This window comes from Lepidochelys kempii, chromosome 7 (genome assembly GCF_965140265.1).
Source record: "Lepidochelys kempii isolate rLepKem1 chromosome 7, rLepKem1.hap2, whole genome shotgun sequence".
Taxonomy (NCBI): Eukaryota; Metazoa; Chordata; order Testudines; family Cheloniidae; genus Lepidochelys; species Lepidochelys kempii.
Window position 1 is genome coordinate 9,547,891 of NC_133262.1, and position 18,051 is coordinate 9,565,941.

Genomic DNA, 18,051 nt, shown 5'->3' on the forward strand with positions numbered 1-18,051 from the left:
AAAATGAAGTTAGTCATTAATACATAACTCAGTATGATACTCATCCTGCACGAAAAATACCAGCCTACTCCTGCAGCCAACTCTAGTACTTAATCCTTTAGTTGGGAGTGTGCTGCAGAGCTGAAGGTCAAACCCAACACTTCTTCCCCCAGAGGCTGCTGTTGTAGCACTGATAGTGACGGTTGTCATAGCCTGTGCAGCTTGAGAGTATACTCAGTATACTTAACACGTAGGTAGCTCTATGAAGGTGGGAAACGCACTCCATGAATGTTCAGAAATTTTTAGCACAAGGTCTCTAACAAGCCTTACTGAGCATGTTAAAATGGCAAGTAAATACAGGGTTCCCATAACTATATTTAAAAAGAAGAACTGTTATTAACAGTATTTGCATATCCCAAAACATGCCCACAGAGAGGTATGTCAGAAAGCATATGCAACATGTAGTTAAGTTTGCCTAAGCTTTTCCATTATCAGCCCCTGTTTTCAGTTGCTTATAAAAAGCATTTTCACTTTAGCTGAAGGTTTCTATGCTTGTGCTCCCCTGCAGGCAAAAGTTTTTTGGACAATTTCAGCAAACACAGTTCAGCCACTTCAGAGAATGGGAAAAGTAGATAGTTTTGATAGTTAGAAACCTTTTTCATCTATTTCTCTGAGGAGCTCTGGTGTGCCCACATCTGAGAGCAGGGAATTGAGATATGATAAGGGAGTGTCTCTACAGTTAGGAAGCTGCCTTTTGCTTTTCCCAGGAAAGTCCACCCAAATTCGTTGTTTGACTTTCCATTGCCACTTTCACCTAATCCTGTATACTGTGTCCAAAGGTAGAAGTTATCCATCTCCATCTGATAGCTCAAAATACTCTTAATTAATCTTTTATGCCTTACGTGTAATAAAAATAACACCCGGCAAAGCAGACTTCTATCTTCCTGTAAAACTAAGGTCCCTTGTTTACGCTGAAATTGAAAAACATCCGTCTTGATATCCTTTACAAATATAGTATGCTTCACAGTTAGACAAACACCTCTTAGAGTCCTCTTTATGGAATCATGAATTAGTCTCTTAATAACTCTTCTTATACCCTGTGTGATATGTAAGCCACATGCAAGTAAATGGTGTTGATTCACAGACCTAGTTTTGCATTACAGTAGGACATGTCTACACTTACCTAGGGCGTGTCTACACTTACCTCCGGAGTGATCGATCCCGCAGAGGTCGATTTATTGCGTCTAGTGAAGACGCGATAAATCAATCGCTGAGCGCTCTCCGCGTAGACTCCGGTACTCCACCTGAGGAAGAGGCGCAGGCAGAGTCGACGGGGGAGCGTCAGCAGTCAACTTATCGCAGGGAAGACACAGCAGTAAGTAGATCTAAGTACATCTACTTCAGCAACGTTATTCATGTAGCTGAAATGGCGTGACTTAGATTGATATTCCTCCCCCACCCCACCCCCTAGTGTAGACCAGGCCTAAGATTTGGTAAGGTGATGGAAAGTATCCTGATAAATACATCAAGCAATTTATAAGCGTTGTGAAATATTTCCAACATATACCTGCTAGAGGATGGTAACTGGTGACCCTGTAGGAGTGGGAGGTGAGCAGATGAGCCTCTGCCGGGTGTGGGGGTTGGAAATAGGATTATAAATAACCAGGCTAAGAGCAGAAAGATAGTCTGGATAGAGAAGAGAATGTATTTATAAAATGTCTTGGGCGAGAGATTTAATATTATGAACATATAAGGAATAAACAAGATCTACCTACAAATTCCTAAAGAAAAAACGGACAATTGCATGCAAAGGGACATCTTGTAGATTGCAGAAAAATGAGCAGTTCAAAGCTTTTTTGAAGTATATAGAACACAATGTACGACCAGGTTCAGAACAACCTCAGAGGGACCTCCCGCAACTTCTCTACACTACAATAGCTCCAGCAGCCTACATCAGGCCACAGATGTAGTTCCCACCTACAGTAACCAACTCTAGAATATACAGTACTCTCCGACACCTCTGCACAGTACTTGTCAGGATTAGCATTATAACTCTGGACCCACCAACCCACTGGATGGGAAATATCTTTGATTCTCTAAACCAGTAGACAAATATGGAACTTCTGAGATGTCCCTTTACTGACCTTGAGTATGGGATATAATGGATTTGGAGGAAACAATTGTCAATATAGTATGCATTATGTGTTTAGAGTTAGTGTAAACCATTAGCTAAATATTTGATGAGAAAATACCCTAGCTTTGTTAACCATTCTCTCCTAGTTATAAGGTCTGGAAAAAAATGAATCCATTAACTTTCATACATTTTCGGTTATTCTGGCGGCTGCTTGTATGGTCTAGGGAATCTTGGAGCCTAATACTGATTTTACTTACACCATGCATAATATTAGCAGTATGCCGCTCCAATGGGTTGGGAGGGTCCTTTCACATAACAGGTAAATAGGATCTTGCTCCATCCATTTTAATTATGGGACCATTAACAAGCAGTCTAAATATCCAGAGACTTTTTTTAAAACCTACATGGGATACTAATGTTGTTCAGAGTAGTTTTTGATAGCTAGCAAAATGCAGGCTTAGTGTATTTGTAGGAGGAAAAATCCAAAGGAAAGGTGAGGTGTATATAGGATGACTTGGTCTCTAGCTGTTGCTCGGTTCACCATTACTGAAAATAAAACCGTGTTTTAGCGCCAACAAGCATCTTCTATTTCTGAACTCCATATAATACTTCTGCTAATGCAGAGACATTGTAAATTCCCCCAAACGTTCCATGTGACTTCACTCTTTCCTTCCATATGAGGCTCACTTTCCCCTACAGAAAGAAAAGGAGTATGTGTGGCACCTTAGAGACTAACAAATGTATGAGTCATTCGCAAGACATTTCCTTGCTTAAACCATCAACTGCCACTTATTTCCAAGGAGGGGACATACAACAGGGAAAGGGGCAGGCAATCCATACTTGTACATCTTGCTATTACAATAAAACCATCTTTGTCAAAAGTTAATGGCTTTGTTTCAAAGCTTCCTCTCATCCAGTTTTTGGTGTTATTTCCCAAGGTACATCACCTTTCATACCCTTCTACTTTTTCTCTCACAAGTGTATATGCATTTTGAGGCAGAAAGTGTCTTTTCCTACATGTTTGTATAGTATATCACATAACCGTGTCCTGATCCCCTACTGCGGCCTGCCATACTGTAATTTAACATGTGCTAATGTTTACAGGTGGACAAGGAAAATTATGGATTTTTGTTGTTAGATTTCTGATCGGAGTCATAATTTTTATCTGTAGGAAATTTGTCATGGTATACTTATCCAGCTCAGAATAAGCTTAGGAACCTCAGTAATCCTTTGGAAAGGAAGATAATGCATAAACTGCTTTCGTAGATTTCCTATTCATTGATGAAACAAATGAATTTGTGTTCCTTCAAGTAAACAGCTATTTTTTTTCCATCCATGAAAATCCTGTTTCGCTTGGGCCATGGTTGTAGAGGAAGTTAGTTGTAAAGTTAATTTGATTTGCGTACTAAATAATGGAATTAATATAATTAAATCACACAAATAACTGTACAAGTATCTTTGTAAGTTCTATGATATTCAAGCATAAGAGGTTTAGTCTTCTGTGTTCATGGTAGTATAGACGCAGACGCTAATTGCACATGCTACGATATTAGTGTTTACAGAAATCGGAAAAAAAGTTTTCAACCCAAACTTTTTTGATGAAAAATGTAGAAACATATCAATTTTTCAGTTCAAAATGACACTTTGTTTTCAAAATTCCTTCAATTTTATTTTTTAGAAAGTTCAAAAATGTTTAACTGCTTAAAATCAAAATGAAATTTTCATGAGACCAAAACAATATATTTTTTCAGAGTTGCCGGCAAATTGAAAAATCCATTATGTGCACAGCTCTTTTTATAAACCTTACATGCCATTTGGTTACATATAGGTGTATTTCTGTTCTTAAAAACTGTGTACATAATCACAGCACACACACATTAAGGTGGACAATCTAGAGCTATTTCTATCACTACAGATCTGAATTATTCAAGCCCAACTAAGTATCATGCAGGTTAATAAATTATGTTAAAATCCCACTTTCTGTGGCGATTGAACAGGAATAGTTCGATATGCTTCCCTAACAGTATGAACGCAAACAAGCTCGTTGCCTGTTTTATTTTCCAACGAGTTTTGGATGAAGCCTGTTTTTAATTACAGATCGTAAAATTGTGTTGGGACTTTTCTAGTAATCCATATTCTCTCTCCATGCCAGAAACTAGATACTTACAATGAGTGTCAGATCAATGTTTAGGTCCTAATGTAGACCCAAGTCTGATAAAATTATTATGGTATTCCCTAGGAGTTGGTGAGGAAGAATAAGGATGACACTGCTGAGAGTGGATGTTTTGCCCTAGCCTATGTCCTCCCAATTCAGATAGGGTTAGGTAAGATAGGAGGAGCGTGACAATATACAATAAACATGGAAGCTCAGCATAGGACTAGACAACCACATACAGCGTACACCACTGCCAGTGAATACTGCATCAAACTCGTAGCATTTTCTTGCAGCTTCCGCTTCTTACTTGGGACATACAACTCTTAACCTTACTGCTAAAGAAAACTACCATTGTCTGTTGGTATGACTGGAACTAAAGATGAATAGGGAATTGGCCTTGAGCTAACTGTCAATCTGACTTTGATAGCCCATCACTTAAAAGGTCCTTTTATGTTTATGAAAAAGCATGACGTCAAAGCGATGGGAAAAAAAATAATACCAATATTTAGGGCTAAACTTGCATGGCTTCCAAGAAAAGCCCCTTGTGTGAACTGTTTATTTCTCAATGTGCGTAACTAATTAGCTTGGCTTATTATAAGCCTGAGCTGTTGTAGTAAAATTTCTTCCGCCATTTCAGGATAGCTTGTTTATGGTGCATCTGTATGTGAGCCTTTGAACTGGAATAACAGAAAATAAAGGATAAATGCTAAGCCATTTCCCTGGTTAAGCTAGGAACATATAGACATGCTGGAAATGCTTGAATATAATCATTATCAGGTGAGTTACCTTACGCTCACTTTACCTGTTAAAAATGATTGGTTGCAGAGGTTGTCAATAGGTCGACTGTGGGCCAAATCTGGACAGCTAGATGCTTTTGAATGGACCCCAACATCTTTTTATTTACTTATTTTTTATTATTAATTATTTTCCCTAGAGTCTATACCTTGACTGTATCTTGACAAAAATAATTGACTACCCCTGTGTGTGTGTATGTGAAATCCTTTTAATCTGTATATTATCTGGTATATTTTATTTGTTTTGTTCCACAAAAAGTAATTAGGGAGATGTGATACTTTTTTTTGTAGCTGTTCGGCAACTGAAAATAATTTTATCACTATCAAATTTTATTTGAAAGTAATGAGCTTTTTCAGTATGATGTGTTTCAATTTATCCTTTATTTTTTGCTGATAAAAGCAATACTGTTCAGTGTCTGATAAATACAAAATTGCTCTAACAGTGGTGAAAATTTTACTTGGAAGGCTGTTGCCTTTCTTTTATTGCCTACGTGGTAGCATAGGCTCATTTCAGCGTGAGTGATTTCATAAAAAAAAAATTCTTGGAGTTAAAAGGCTGCTCTAATATAAAATTTCCTATTAATGAAAATGTCTGAGCATACTGAATAGAAAACTAATTTAACTTAGATTTTCAACACTGAAATATTTCTGTTCAGTCATCTGTTATTTCCAGTGGATGTTTTAAAGAGGCTATCCTCGTCTCTCTCAAATTATGCTGAATATATATAAGCATTAAGTGTTCTATTTGCAAAGGAAATTACATTTCTAAAACGTAATTATTAATTTGCTTAATTTTGTTTACATTTGTTGTTTGAACTAAAAATATTTTACTGTTTTTTTCAAAAAACTTGTCAGCTATTTCAAAAAACAGAACTCACTTGACCGTTGACCACAGGAGACCAACCTAAGTAACTTAATTTTATCACTTAAAATCAACAGAATATTGGAAAAATAATGAGATCTGGAATGCTGAATTAAGTTTATGAGCTGCAATTGCTGGTACATTAGGAGGCAAATAGCCATTTCTTTGGCTATTGTAATTTGCCAAAATGCGATTGACTTCAGTGGAGCTATCAAAGATTTGCACTAGCTGAGGATCAGGCCTATGAAGTATATCTGGGATAAACGTGCATCTAGAACAATGTTATAATGACTCCACAAAACAATACTGCACTATTTTTACCCTGCTCTTGCAGGTGCAGACTCACCTTGAAAATCCAACCAAGTACCACATTCAGCAAGCCCAACGGCAGCAGGTAAAGCAGTACCTTTCTACCACCCTAGCAAATAAACATCCCAACCAAGCTCTGAGCTTGCCCTGTCCAAACCAGCCTGGTGATCATGTCATGCCACCTGGAACTGGAAGCAGTGCACCGAACAGTCCAATGGCTATGCTTACACTTAACTCCAACTGTGAAAAAGAGGTAAATAATCGTGTCTCTGTGTCTGTACTCTACTGTGATATTGTCTTATGTTTAATATAATTCTAACTTGTCTTCTGTGAATGTTAAGCCAGAGTCACTCATCATAAAGATCTTAAATTTATCTTCTATTGTGAAGTGTTAACTTGAAAAATATAGTTGTCATTTCTAATATATAAAATATTTGGGGTGAAAAATCTGTGGCCCAGTTCAAATTTTTTTTTCCTTTGCGCTACTGTACTCAGCTTATGCATCTTATTAAAGCCTCTTATGTGGCTGGTCAGTGCACAGAATGGTGAGTAATTAACCTCTGGAGAATGCAAAGCCATTTTTGTTTGTTGGCTGCAACTTTCTGGAATAATGCTTTTGTGGCTCATTCAGAGTATAAAGAGCAAAAGGCATTTTTTTAAAAAAAGAAAGAAAACCACAAACCATTGTGAGGAGAGAATTACTGAAGTAAAATAAAATTGAAATTACTTCTCACAAAAGCAATCCGTCTGTATCTGATCTCTCAGTCCTTCTTGAAGGAAACCTGCACAGTACTTTCAAAAGATAAGTCTGGGAGCTTAAATTCATATTGTTGTTAAGATTGTGATTTTTTAATGTCTAGCAAAGTCACTGGATTTATGTCTTATTACAACAACCTGTAACTCCCTTAACCCCCCTCCCCCTTTCTGTCCTATGACTACAAGGGTGTTATCAGGCCACTTCACCTTGAATAGGCCCTTGAAGTATGTGTTAACTGCTTATGCTAAACAATCTGTTTCACCTGATATTTAGCTGGGACACTGAGTACATTTCCCAGACCTGAAGAAGAGCTCTGTGTAAGCTCAAAAGCTTGTCTCTCTCATCAACAGAAGTTGGTCCAATAAAAGATATTTGCTCACCCACCTTGTCTCTCTTTCGAGTTATGAGTTAGTTAGATAGCTTCCCAAAATATCACTGTGTTTATAGCCTTTAAAATATTACTGCTTGGGATTTCAGTCTCAGATCTCCTTTGTGCACATGCAAAATTTCACTTGGATGATGCCTAGAAGTCTTCTGCAGCAGCATTTGCAGCAACAGCCTTACTGGTGCTGATGAATGGTGCCAGTGCTAATTCACATCTGTAAGTGTGAGACTATCCGGTGCATATAAGTTGGTATGTATTTGTGCACCTGCATAAGTCCAAAGAAGACGACTTTCTAAAAACAAATTTATCCAGTGCTCCTACTTTGATAGTATATAATAATGCAATGTGTATGTCTTCTCAGATTTACTTTTTGCAGCAATCACTTTGCATGTGCCAAGAGAGCAGGGCTTTCCCTGTTTTTATTCCATTGTTTCCATGCTTTACAACAAATGAAAATAAAATAGCTCCGTCCCATAGTCATGATCACACCCCCATTTTGCTTTTTCTCGAAGGAGTTAAAGCTTCACATTGCTGTGTCATCAGGCACATGTGTGCATGACACTGGCTCCACCATGCCCTTCTAGAGGAGAGACTATGCCATAAATTCAGGTCCATGCTTTGCTTCCCCCCACCCCCTTTTTTATATTTACAGGGATTTTATAAATTTGAAGAGCAAAGCAGGGTGGAGAACGAGTGCCCGGCTCTGAACACACACACGCGAGCGTCATGCATGCAGGTACTGTATGACACAGGAGTTGAGAGAACAGAACACTTTATAAAGAGAACCTGTGTTTCTCCATGATCACCAATATGGAAATCTACCCCCTACTTTGTAGCAGTTTTTTTTTTTAAAGGATGAGTGGCAGAATTACTATATAGAAACCAAAACTGTGATGTCCTTTCTATGAGTTTATTTCAGAAGTGCATTAGAAATATATCTGAAAAGGGTTGACCCTTCTTCCACACGCCAATCTTAGCCTATGAAAAACCTCTACATTCTAAGCAAGTCTTGGGAAAACTGTTGGAAAGAATGCTCCTGTATGTTGCTCTTTCCATAGGATTTCAGTGGAAAGGAGAAATACATTCTAATTCTATCCTATCATTTTATTTAGGATGCTCTAGTATGTTGAATGACCTCTTTCTATAGGTTTCAGAGTAGCAGCAGTGTTAGTCTGTATCCGCAAAAAGAAAAGGAGTACTTGTGGCACCTTAGAGACTAACAAAAGTCTCCTCTTTCTATAGAGATTGCATTCAGATTTGACAATGTGAGATGAGGTGGTTTAATATTTTCTTATTAGAATAGGAATAATATGGGTCAAGGATATGAATTCTCACTCCTCTGCAAAAATAGTGTCTAGTATATAGCCTGTAATTGCTACAGTGTCTCTTTTTTACTATGTTTTCCTCTCTGGACTCCCTGCTCTGTTGAGCTGGTATGGAAACTGCATCTCCTATGAGTCGCCCAATGGAAATAGCTGCCAACAGAGAAGTGTCAGGGAGGTGAACCAGTTGGATTCCACCAGAGATGGAGCCAACCATTTCAAGGACAAACTTTTGAAATCCTTGGTAATGGTGATGGGCAAGAGAGTGAAATGCAAGGGTTAGGAGGGGAGCGAAGGAAAGGTGAGGAAAGGAGGTTGGAAAGAAGAGATGGATGAGGAACAGGAAGGAAGGTTCATAGAAGTCCCACAACGCTTTAAAAAAGTTATATGCTAGTTTTAAAAAAGCACAGAAACTAGTCTCAAATTATATATGTGTTTGTTTGAATAGACTTCTGTTTCCATCCTCTGCAATGCACATGCAATCACAGTTTATTGCTATCCCTGATTTTATGGTACTTCGGGGGGGTGGGGGGGGGAAATGAGCTTGTGGGGCTATCAGCTACAAAGCTGTAATGCAAACCTCACACTGATCAAAGTCCCTAGGAATACAAATGCTGGCCATTATACAAGAACGGACTCTCCGAAGTTGCCACCAGAAACCATTCTGAAATGGTGTAGAATTGCCAGGCTGGTTGGTGGCCTGGAGACAGTGCTCCTTTTCCTTGTCCTATACCTCCCAAACCAACCGAATTGTGGCATGTTTGGTCTTGATTTGCTTGGCAACTCAATGTTGACTCCTCCTGCTGATTAAAGAATGTCGTTGATGATATCTGAAGGCAGCTTACCCTCTCCTGGGCTGGGAGAGCAGTGATTATCACTGGGAGACTGAATTGGAGTATGGCGAAAATGCATAGCTTTCAGGGTCCAACAGATACAGAACTAATGAGGGGGGGCAGTGTGCCTTGCTGGGTCTCTCTCTTTATTTTTTTAATATTACTATTGTGTACTATTACTGTTACAAACTCAGTTTCAAGTAATTTGCATTTTTCCCCGTTCACCTTTCTGTTGCAGATGGATGATGTAATTGATGACATAATTAGCTTGGAATCAAGTTATAATGAAGAAATTCTTGGCCTGATGGATCCTGCCCTGCAAATGGCAAATACGGTACAATGGTCCTTTCTTGTCCATTATAGTGACTGCTAGACGTCCTGTCTAGCTACATCTAAATCTCCTCAGCTTTAGAATAGCTTTTAGTGTGAAATTGGAGTGCAGCACAATTTGCTATCCACCGTCTCTAGTGGTTAGGTAGGTGATATAATGAGCATTAAGAATTTACAGTGGAAAGCAACAGGGTGGAACTTGGTTTTAAAAAATGGTTTAAAAATGCTGTGGAACAGCTGCTACAAGGAGTTGGATTTTGGTATAGCCATAACCATCTGCCTTGGAGTCAGATTTAGGCTGTTCCTGGGCTAGTTGCAAGGGGAGGAGTTTTTTTCTCTCACCCCTAATGGGAGGTCGTCATGGTACCTAGCCCAGTCTCCAATTAGCAAAGGGAAAGTCCATTTCACCTAGTCTTGTCCTTACACTGTGAGATGGAGCTAGCCCAGGGAAGTTAAAGCAACCTGGGGAATCAGCAGCCCAGGTGTAAAAATCCCTGTGCCCCTACATTCCTATATCTGTACATAGCTTTACATCAGGTACAAGGTAAGCAGACAGACATACACCAGCTTTAAACCTATTTGTATCCACATGCAAAACTGCACAGGTTTAACCAAATGAGTTCAACATCACACCTTTAATTTAAACCAGTGTAACTTCTGTGTGTAGACAAGAGATCTCTTTCTAGATGAGGGAGAGGTTGGTCAGAGGGCAGAAAAATAACAGAAGGGAGTAAAGAAAGTGATAGTTTAAGAAAGAGAGGAAAGCGAGAAGGGAGCTCAGAAATCCAGAGAGAAGAAGAAATGAGGGATGTGTGAGATGGAAGAGACCCCAATAAATTGTTTGCCTATGGTATCAGTGCTGTTAAGTCCGATGGGGTAGATCTGAGTCAAAGCTGATATTTGTTTTTTATTTAATTCCAGAATTAAGAGCTAGCTCTCAAGGGACTTACTGGCACTAGTTGCCATCTTTTTATAATACCTGCTTGATGCTACACAGCCTAGCCCTCTCTTCCCAGAAGCTCTCACACTTATCCTAGGGACACCCTCTCAGCTTATGTGCTCCACTGCAGAAGCTCTATTACATCGCTCAGAGAAAAGTCCTCTGGATTATAAAAATAACTTTTTTAAATCGGTGTTTTGAGCCACTGTATAGAATTCTACAGCAGAGATAGAATTCACTCCTAAATTCCATAGCATGATTCAAAATGCACATATCTGCTGTGGAATTCTATAGCATGGTTTAAAAAACAAAACAAAAACCCAATAGAATGGTTTAAAACAAACCCCCCTGGGCAGTATAATACCGTCTATTAAGGATATCCTCTTCGGTTAATTTCTGGAGTAATTTTTATAGAATCCTATTGGATTAATCCCTACTAAAACCCATAGAACCTCTTTCCATAAATGATTCCTATATTTCTCTTCCCCCATGCCCTTTCACGGAGCCCCTGATGTGGGAACCCTGCACCCCCAGAAAGGAACCACCAGTGCTTTTCTGTGCTACTTTAGTGGGGAACCCTTTCAGTTGCCGCATGTGCATACATGCTCCCAGTAACACTGTAGAGACATGTGCCAGCAGTTACAGTTCACAGCTGTAATGGAGATCTCCAAACCCTGAAACTCTCTGATCTGCCACTCGCCTGCTTCTGCTCCCATAGGTGGACCTTTCTCATCAGCTGGTGAGATCTGTGATTTAAATGAAATGAGAGTGAACTTTAAAGTCCAATACTATTGCATACAGTTCATTGTTATGTATTCAGTTTCCAGCATAAGTAGCTTTAAATATCGTTAGGAAAGACTCTGTCCTTTGGATTAATTTGATCAATTACTTAAAAAAAAAAATGCAGGCTTTCTACACTTTGCTGTATACTGAGATATTATAATAAGATTGGCAACATCGGGACTTCTTTGTGTCATCAAAGTAAAACTGCATTGGCTAGGAAGCTTATCCCACTCTCCCCAGTAAACTTCAAGCCAGTGTTCTTCTCAAGCAACAAGAAAAAATATATCACATATCTTGTAATTGCTGTTCAAATAGTTTGATCCTGCTCCTATTGAAGTAATGGGAATTTTGCCATTGGGAGCAGGATTGGGTCCTTAGAACTTTGTATTGCTGTAACATTGTAAAACATCTGTAAGCTTACTATTGATTTAACTACAAGGTGAAAGAACGTGGAAAGGAAGCAGTCCTCAGAGACTCTCAATCTATAAATAGCTCAGCTCATCTTAGACCATAACAAAGACTTTGTTGTTCTGTTATAAAAAAAAAAAGAAAAGGCCCAGTTTGCCACATGTGATAACAGTGCACTTGATTTTCAAAATAGAAGATCTATAGTGAGTCAGTGCTCATGGGAGGTTCAAGCACCACTTAATTGAAAAGCATCAGGCTTTTTGCCATAAATTACAGCACTCGCCCTTTGCTGCCGAAGACCTGTCTTCTCACTTGTGACCAAAACTCAAGTGTGATGTATTTGATCTGACCGTAAGAAACATAACAAAGGCCACCATGCTACTTGCAGTATGCTTGGAAGTGACCCAGCAGCAGAATAGCTGGGGTATTGTACTTAATACTTAACTCTATATAAATTAGGTTTAAAAAGCAGAGCCGAGTGGGGAAGTGTAACTGCTACTCACCAAAACCAACGAAGCTTAAGCAAAATTCCAAAACGGAATGCTTCCTGAACGTTTAGCCTGACTTCCTTTAAAATTTGCCTTTCCTGCAACAGTCAAATCTCTTCTTTAGAGGAGCTCCGTGTTAGTCATGGAATGATGTTTGTAGGTCAGGAGGAATTTTAAGCAAAAGGACAGTACTAAGAATAGGTAGGATGCCCCAGTTGGGAAAGGGGAGCCCCTCAATGCATCATGGTGCTTTGTGGATTAGCCAGACCATTTTCCATCTTGATTATTCAAAACTCACAATAAAATTAATGTGGACATTCGTTTTATTGCGAAAGGATAGGAAGGCTGTAATCAGTGGTGAGATGGTTCAGTTTCATAACTTGACACCCAGTTTCCCAAGAGATCCTTTCATTAGATTCCAGCACAACCAGCCATTATTTTAGCTGGAAATCATGACTTCTAGTAGCTGTAATACTCAGGGATCCTGACATAATCTTGCAACAAGAGTGACAGAAATTTACACTGTTACTTTACTTCATGTGTGGCCTGTGCGTCTGGAGGACCAAAACCTGAGAATGACACACTTGATGGGAGAGGTCTCATTATACCATACTCTTGTGAGTGACCAAGTTGAGTTGGGTGCCAGGCTTGCCCTTCTTCCATTACCTCTTCTGGGAGACTGAAGGTTGTTTCACTACTTTGAGATGATCTGCAAACAGTGAGTTCCCAAACAGTGGAAAGCCACCTGAGTTGCAGTAAAACCCAGACAGAGAATCAGATTAAAACAAAAAGGGGTGATACACATATGTATGTATATATGGCAACATATTAAATCTCCATCCGCCTTTGCAGAGTTTTAGACAGGGACACTGTTACAACATGCTGTCCCTACCTGGAATTGATCTTTCTCTGTATCTCTCAAGCCTTGTAGGTTACTTTGATCTGCCACCCATCATCTCTTTTGCAAACATATATGCATACCCTCCAAGGAGGGATATGGCAGTTTGTCATAGAATTGTATTTCCTAAATCCATCCAGGACTGTTTGCTGCTCTGGACAGTTTGGGTCCTTTTTTTTTTTTTCTTGTATCCCTTTTATGGTTTAAAGTTGTCAGTTTTCATGCAATTCGATGGAAGTTGGATACAACTTCTGTTACGCTTCCTAGTTCCTTTCAAAGGTGGATACACCCAAACCGGTTTCCCACACGCATTGCATCGTATTTTAAAAACTTTTCTAACTTTTGAATTCTTGACTTTGCAACCTTCATTTTCTTTAGGGCTGTCAAACAATTTTAAAAAATCTTAATTAATCGTGAGATTAAAAAAATTGTTGCAGTTAATTGCAGTTTTAATCACACTTTTAAACAACAGTAGAATACCCATTTAAATTTAGCTTGAAAGTATGTCATCTGGAATGGTGGTCGAAGCATGAAGGGGCATACAAATGTTTAGTATATCTGGCACATAAATACCTTGCAGTGCTGGCTACAATACTTCCAGGAGGGAGTATGGGTGGCAGAGGGGGTTCATGGCTGGGGCAGGGGGTTGGGATGCCCAAGGGGGTACGGGGTATGGGCTCCAGGAGGGGGCTCAGAGGGGAAGGGGGTGGAGGTGTGGGCTCTGGAAGGGAGTTAGGGTGCGGGACGGGGGTTCTGACCTGCGGGAGGGGGTTGCGGTGCAGGATGGAGTTCGGGGTGCAGGCTCTAGCCGGGCAGTGCTTACCTGAGGCGGCTCCTGGTTGGTGGCGCAGCAGGGCTAAGGCAGGTTCCCTGTCTGCCCTGGCTCCGCATGGCTCCCGGAAGCGGCGGTATGTCTGGCTCCTATGCTCAGGGAGGGCTAGGGAGGTTCCATGTGCTGCCCAAGCTCACAGGCACCGCCCCCACAGCTCCCATTGGCTGCAGTTCCCGGCCAATGGGAACTTCGGGGGCAGCACATGGAGCCTCCCTGGCCCACCCTGCGCCTAGGAGCCAGACGTGCCACCGCTTCCAGGAGCTGTGTGGAGCCAGGGCAGGCAGGGAGCCTGCCTTTGCGCCGCTGACCAGACTTTTAATGGATGCCTGGCAGCCCTACCCTGTCTGCTTAGGAGAGTTGGATGTAGTTAGGTTAAGACTCTTGTTGTCACTTTTGACCATGTATTTCTCCGATAAGCCACTGTACCCCAACATTTTTCGCTTGCACAATTTGTGCAGCCTGCATCCTCTCCTGTCACATGGTGAAGTCACATCATTAATATGAGGTCATGTGACCACAAGGCTCAGTTATTGCAGATCCCTCCTGCCAGGCCTTCTCTGGTACTTGGAACTCCTGCAGAATGCAATGGCACTTTAACTCAGTGATTTGAAACACCCTGGCCCATATAATGCAAAAAAGTGTGGAAACATCCCCCACGTGTTTTTCATGTTAGAACAGGAAAATCCCAAATCAAGCTAGGTCTGTACTATGCAGGGAGCTCTCAGATCAACTAAATACAGTTGGCTTAAACAAGTCCACGTTACATGAATGTGTAATTCATTTCTGTAGGGCAATGTCACTCTTTAACATTTATGGGAGAGTTTGGGCTCCCTCTTATGGTTACATTTAAACTTTAAAGGCTTTTTTCCTTTTTCCGCCCAACACAAGTATACTTAGTTTTTTAAAACTAACTCTACAGGAACAATATCATAAGTTATGAAAAATCTACTTAGCTCTTATGCAGAGGTCCTTTGTAGTCTGGAGAATGAAGTTCCTTTGCTTCCTTGTGTTTTGTCTGTATTAAAAATGGGATTGTCTATATATTCTATATCATCCTTTGCTTTCTGTGTCTCTAGGGATCTTGCCTTTGAGAAAGGATTGCAGCATTCTCCCAGAGTAGTCATTTTTCACGTCCAGGCCCATTTTCATTAGTGATGTTGAGCTCCCTGTTTGCACATGGAGCCGAGAACATATTTCTTAGCAAACGTTGGCTTTGTTCAAGTGTTTCAGATGGGCCGCAGCAAGTGACCTTTCTCCCTTTTATTTTTTCCAGTTACCTGTATCTGGCAATTTGATAGACCTTTATGGCAACCAAGGCATGCCTCCTTCAGGACTGAACATCAGCAACTCGTGTCCAGCGAATCTTCCCAATATAAAAAGGGAGCTCACAGGTAAATGATCTTAAAACGTTATCACTTGAAATGATCTGACATGAGGGTTTACTTTTTTAAGAGATGTTTTTGAAAATTCAGTTATGCAAATGGAAATTTGAAGGTTCTCGATTCTCCACTTTGTTCATTTCCTAGCAGGCCTGTTAGCTTCCACTACACAGCACAAGAGGGGTGATGTTAACAATGGGGTTAGTTTTCTTTCCATAGATATGTAATCAGTTTGCTTTGTAACAAACAAGGACAGTACCATCATGCGTGGAAATCCAAGGGTTTTCGTAATCAACCTGCAGAGTAAAACCCTGTAGCATTTAAAAGATAGAAAGCTCTTTGCGTCTCTTACATAGCTACTCTCTAGATTGGATCTATTATATGCTTCTCCGGCTATAGGTGTAATAGCGACTTGAATGAACATGATGCTTCTCGAGAGACTTCATGGAGAAGAATATTGTATGTAATGACTCTGCCAGTGGGAGTGATTGTTAATGATAAGAAAATAATTTGTAATACTGTCAGACTAGGAATGTGGGATCTATAACAAGTGTCAGTTAACCCCTTGCTGCTGCGTTTAGGTGGTCAGGTATTGTAGAATGAATGGATATTTACTCATTTATAGCATAACAAATGTTAAGAATCTTCCAAGAATCTCATCACCTAAGTCGTAAAACAGCCTTTCCTTATATATGAACAGTGCTCTGGTCCCAAACGTTTAGATGCATTAGGAAGTAATAGATTGATAAAATCACTTTCCATTGCAGCTCCAAGGAAAAGAACATATATTTAAAAAAGACATGAGTTTAAAAAACAGCAACCCAAAAACCTATTCTACTATTTAAAATACAGATTATACAGAAGCAAACTAGAGTGAAGCTTTAAGACTCTGGGTGCATTTTAGAGAAGGGAAAGCTTGGATTCTTTGAGGCATTTCTCACTGTCTTAGTTTCACTTTCTTTTTGGGAATGAGGCAGAATAGCCGCTAACCACAGTTGGGGGATAGCTCAGCCCACTTGTTAAGTACACCTTATGCACATGTTTTTGTTAAGTACACCTTATGCACATGTAAAACTGGCTTCAAGCACGTGACCAATTCCTCTTAACAAAAGACATACTCTAAGGACGATCAGGTATTTGGGGACGCAACCTTCAGCGGACATGCCAGAGGCATAGTTTCTTGGCTGCCTACATTCTCACCTATTTGCTAGGTTGGCGTCCTGTAAACTCGCAAGCTAACTGAAGTAAACCACAGATGTTGGGCAGCAGCAAGCTTAAATGTACTCCTAGAACAGTTCTGCATGTGTTGACTCTTCTGGAGGGAGTCCTACCTCTTTGCCAGTGCCGAGGCATTGGCGCTGTTTGCTTTCTGACATGTGGTCACGCCACACAAACAAAGCAATGCTTCTCTCAAGGCAGTTGTGGCTGCTAAAATGGTCGCTTGCCTTGGAAGGCCATTAGGATTGCAGTAGAGGTGTAGAGATGCTTAAAAAAGGTAGTCTGATTGCAGACCATAGCAACCAGGTGCAGGATGTTCCACAATGGTGGAAAGTTAGTTGAACCTCTGGATGCAAGCTAAGCACACAGCCCGAGGGAATACATAGGAAACCAGCCTGACTGGCAGATGCACAGTACAAGGTTGTGTAAGACTTGGGATGTAAAGCAAAAAAAAAAATCTCTGAATGAGGAATGCTCTTTCAGATGGGGTGTTAAGTCAAGATAAGAGTCAACCTAATTCCAGGCAGTCTCCCTGCCACAATCATCCCTTAGATGGGGGTGGTTCAGAGCAATGGTTTACATACTGTAAGAGCAGAGACGTCCAAATATGTGCTAGCAGGTCATATGCAGGGACTAGCTTCCGGTGTGTGGACAGTGCCTCCCATCTTGTGTGGTACCAGAATGCATATAAAAATATGGAAGCATCTGAAGAATTTCCCTTTAAAAAGCAATTGTCTTGCTGTCGTGTGGGATGGGGGAGTATCAGATCAAATCAGAAAGTAGTGTTTTCTTGAGGACATCAGTTGCTGTAAACGAGGATTTTGTTGTCCCCAGTGTGAACACAGAAACTGAATTCTGAGCTCTGCATCCTCAGGGTAGAAAAGTCTTTTGTTCTCCCATAACTGAAGTCTGGAAGTACCCTAATAGTGAGAACCAGGGGTGAAAGTAAGGGGGTACGGGCCGGGATGGCGTACTGGTAAAATGTAGCTGCCAGTACCGGCCCGTACCGCTGACTTTCAAAGCGCTGCCGTGCCAGAGCTTTAACATCGCTTGCTGCCCCTTTTGTGCCCCCGGTTCGGCTGCCCTGCCGGGTCCCTACCAGCAGGGCCACCAATGGGGGGAGGGAAGGGGGGGCGCAAAAGGGGCAGCGATGACCCGGCAGGGCCTCCGATGCGGGGTGCAAAAAGGGTAGCGATATTAAAGCTTTAACATCGCTGCCCCTTTTGCCCCCTTCCCCCCCCTAGC

The 18,051-nt window shown here is 40.7% G+C and overlaps 1 protein-coding gene across 14 annotated transcripts in view; it reads left to right on the forward strand.

Annotated features, from left to right (window-relative positions):
• MITF (melanocyte inducing transcription factor) overlaps positions 1–18,051 on the forward strand; it is a 168,071-nt gene that overhangs the window by 136,778 nt on the left and 13,242 nt on the right. For all 14 annotated transcript variants that reach the window (XM_073351080.1, XM_073351079.1, XM_073351085.1 and 11 more), the window contains 4 exons: positions 6,259–6,486; positions 8,028–8,111; positions 9,769–9,864; positions 15,483–15,600. In XM_073351080.1, the coding sequence (XP_073207181.1) occupies positions 6,259–6,486; positions 8,028–8,111; positions 9,769–9,864; positions 15,483–15,600 (526 nt within the window). The remainder of the gene's footprint in view (positions 1–6,258; positions 6,487–8,027; positions 8,112–9,768; positions 9,865–15,482; positions 15,601–18,051) is intronic.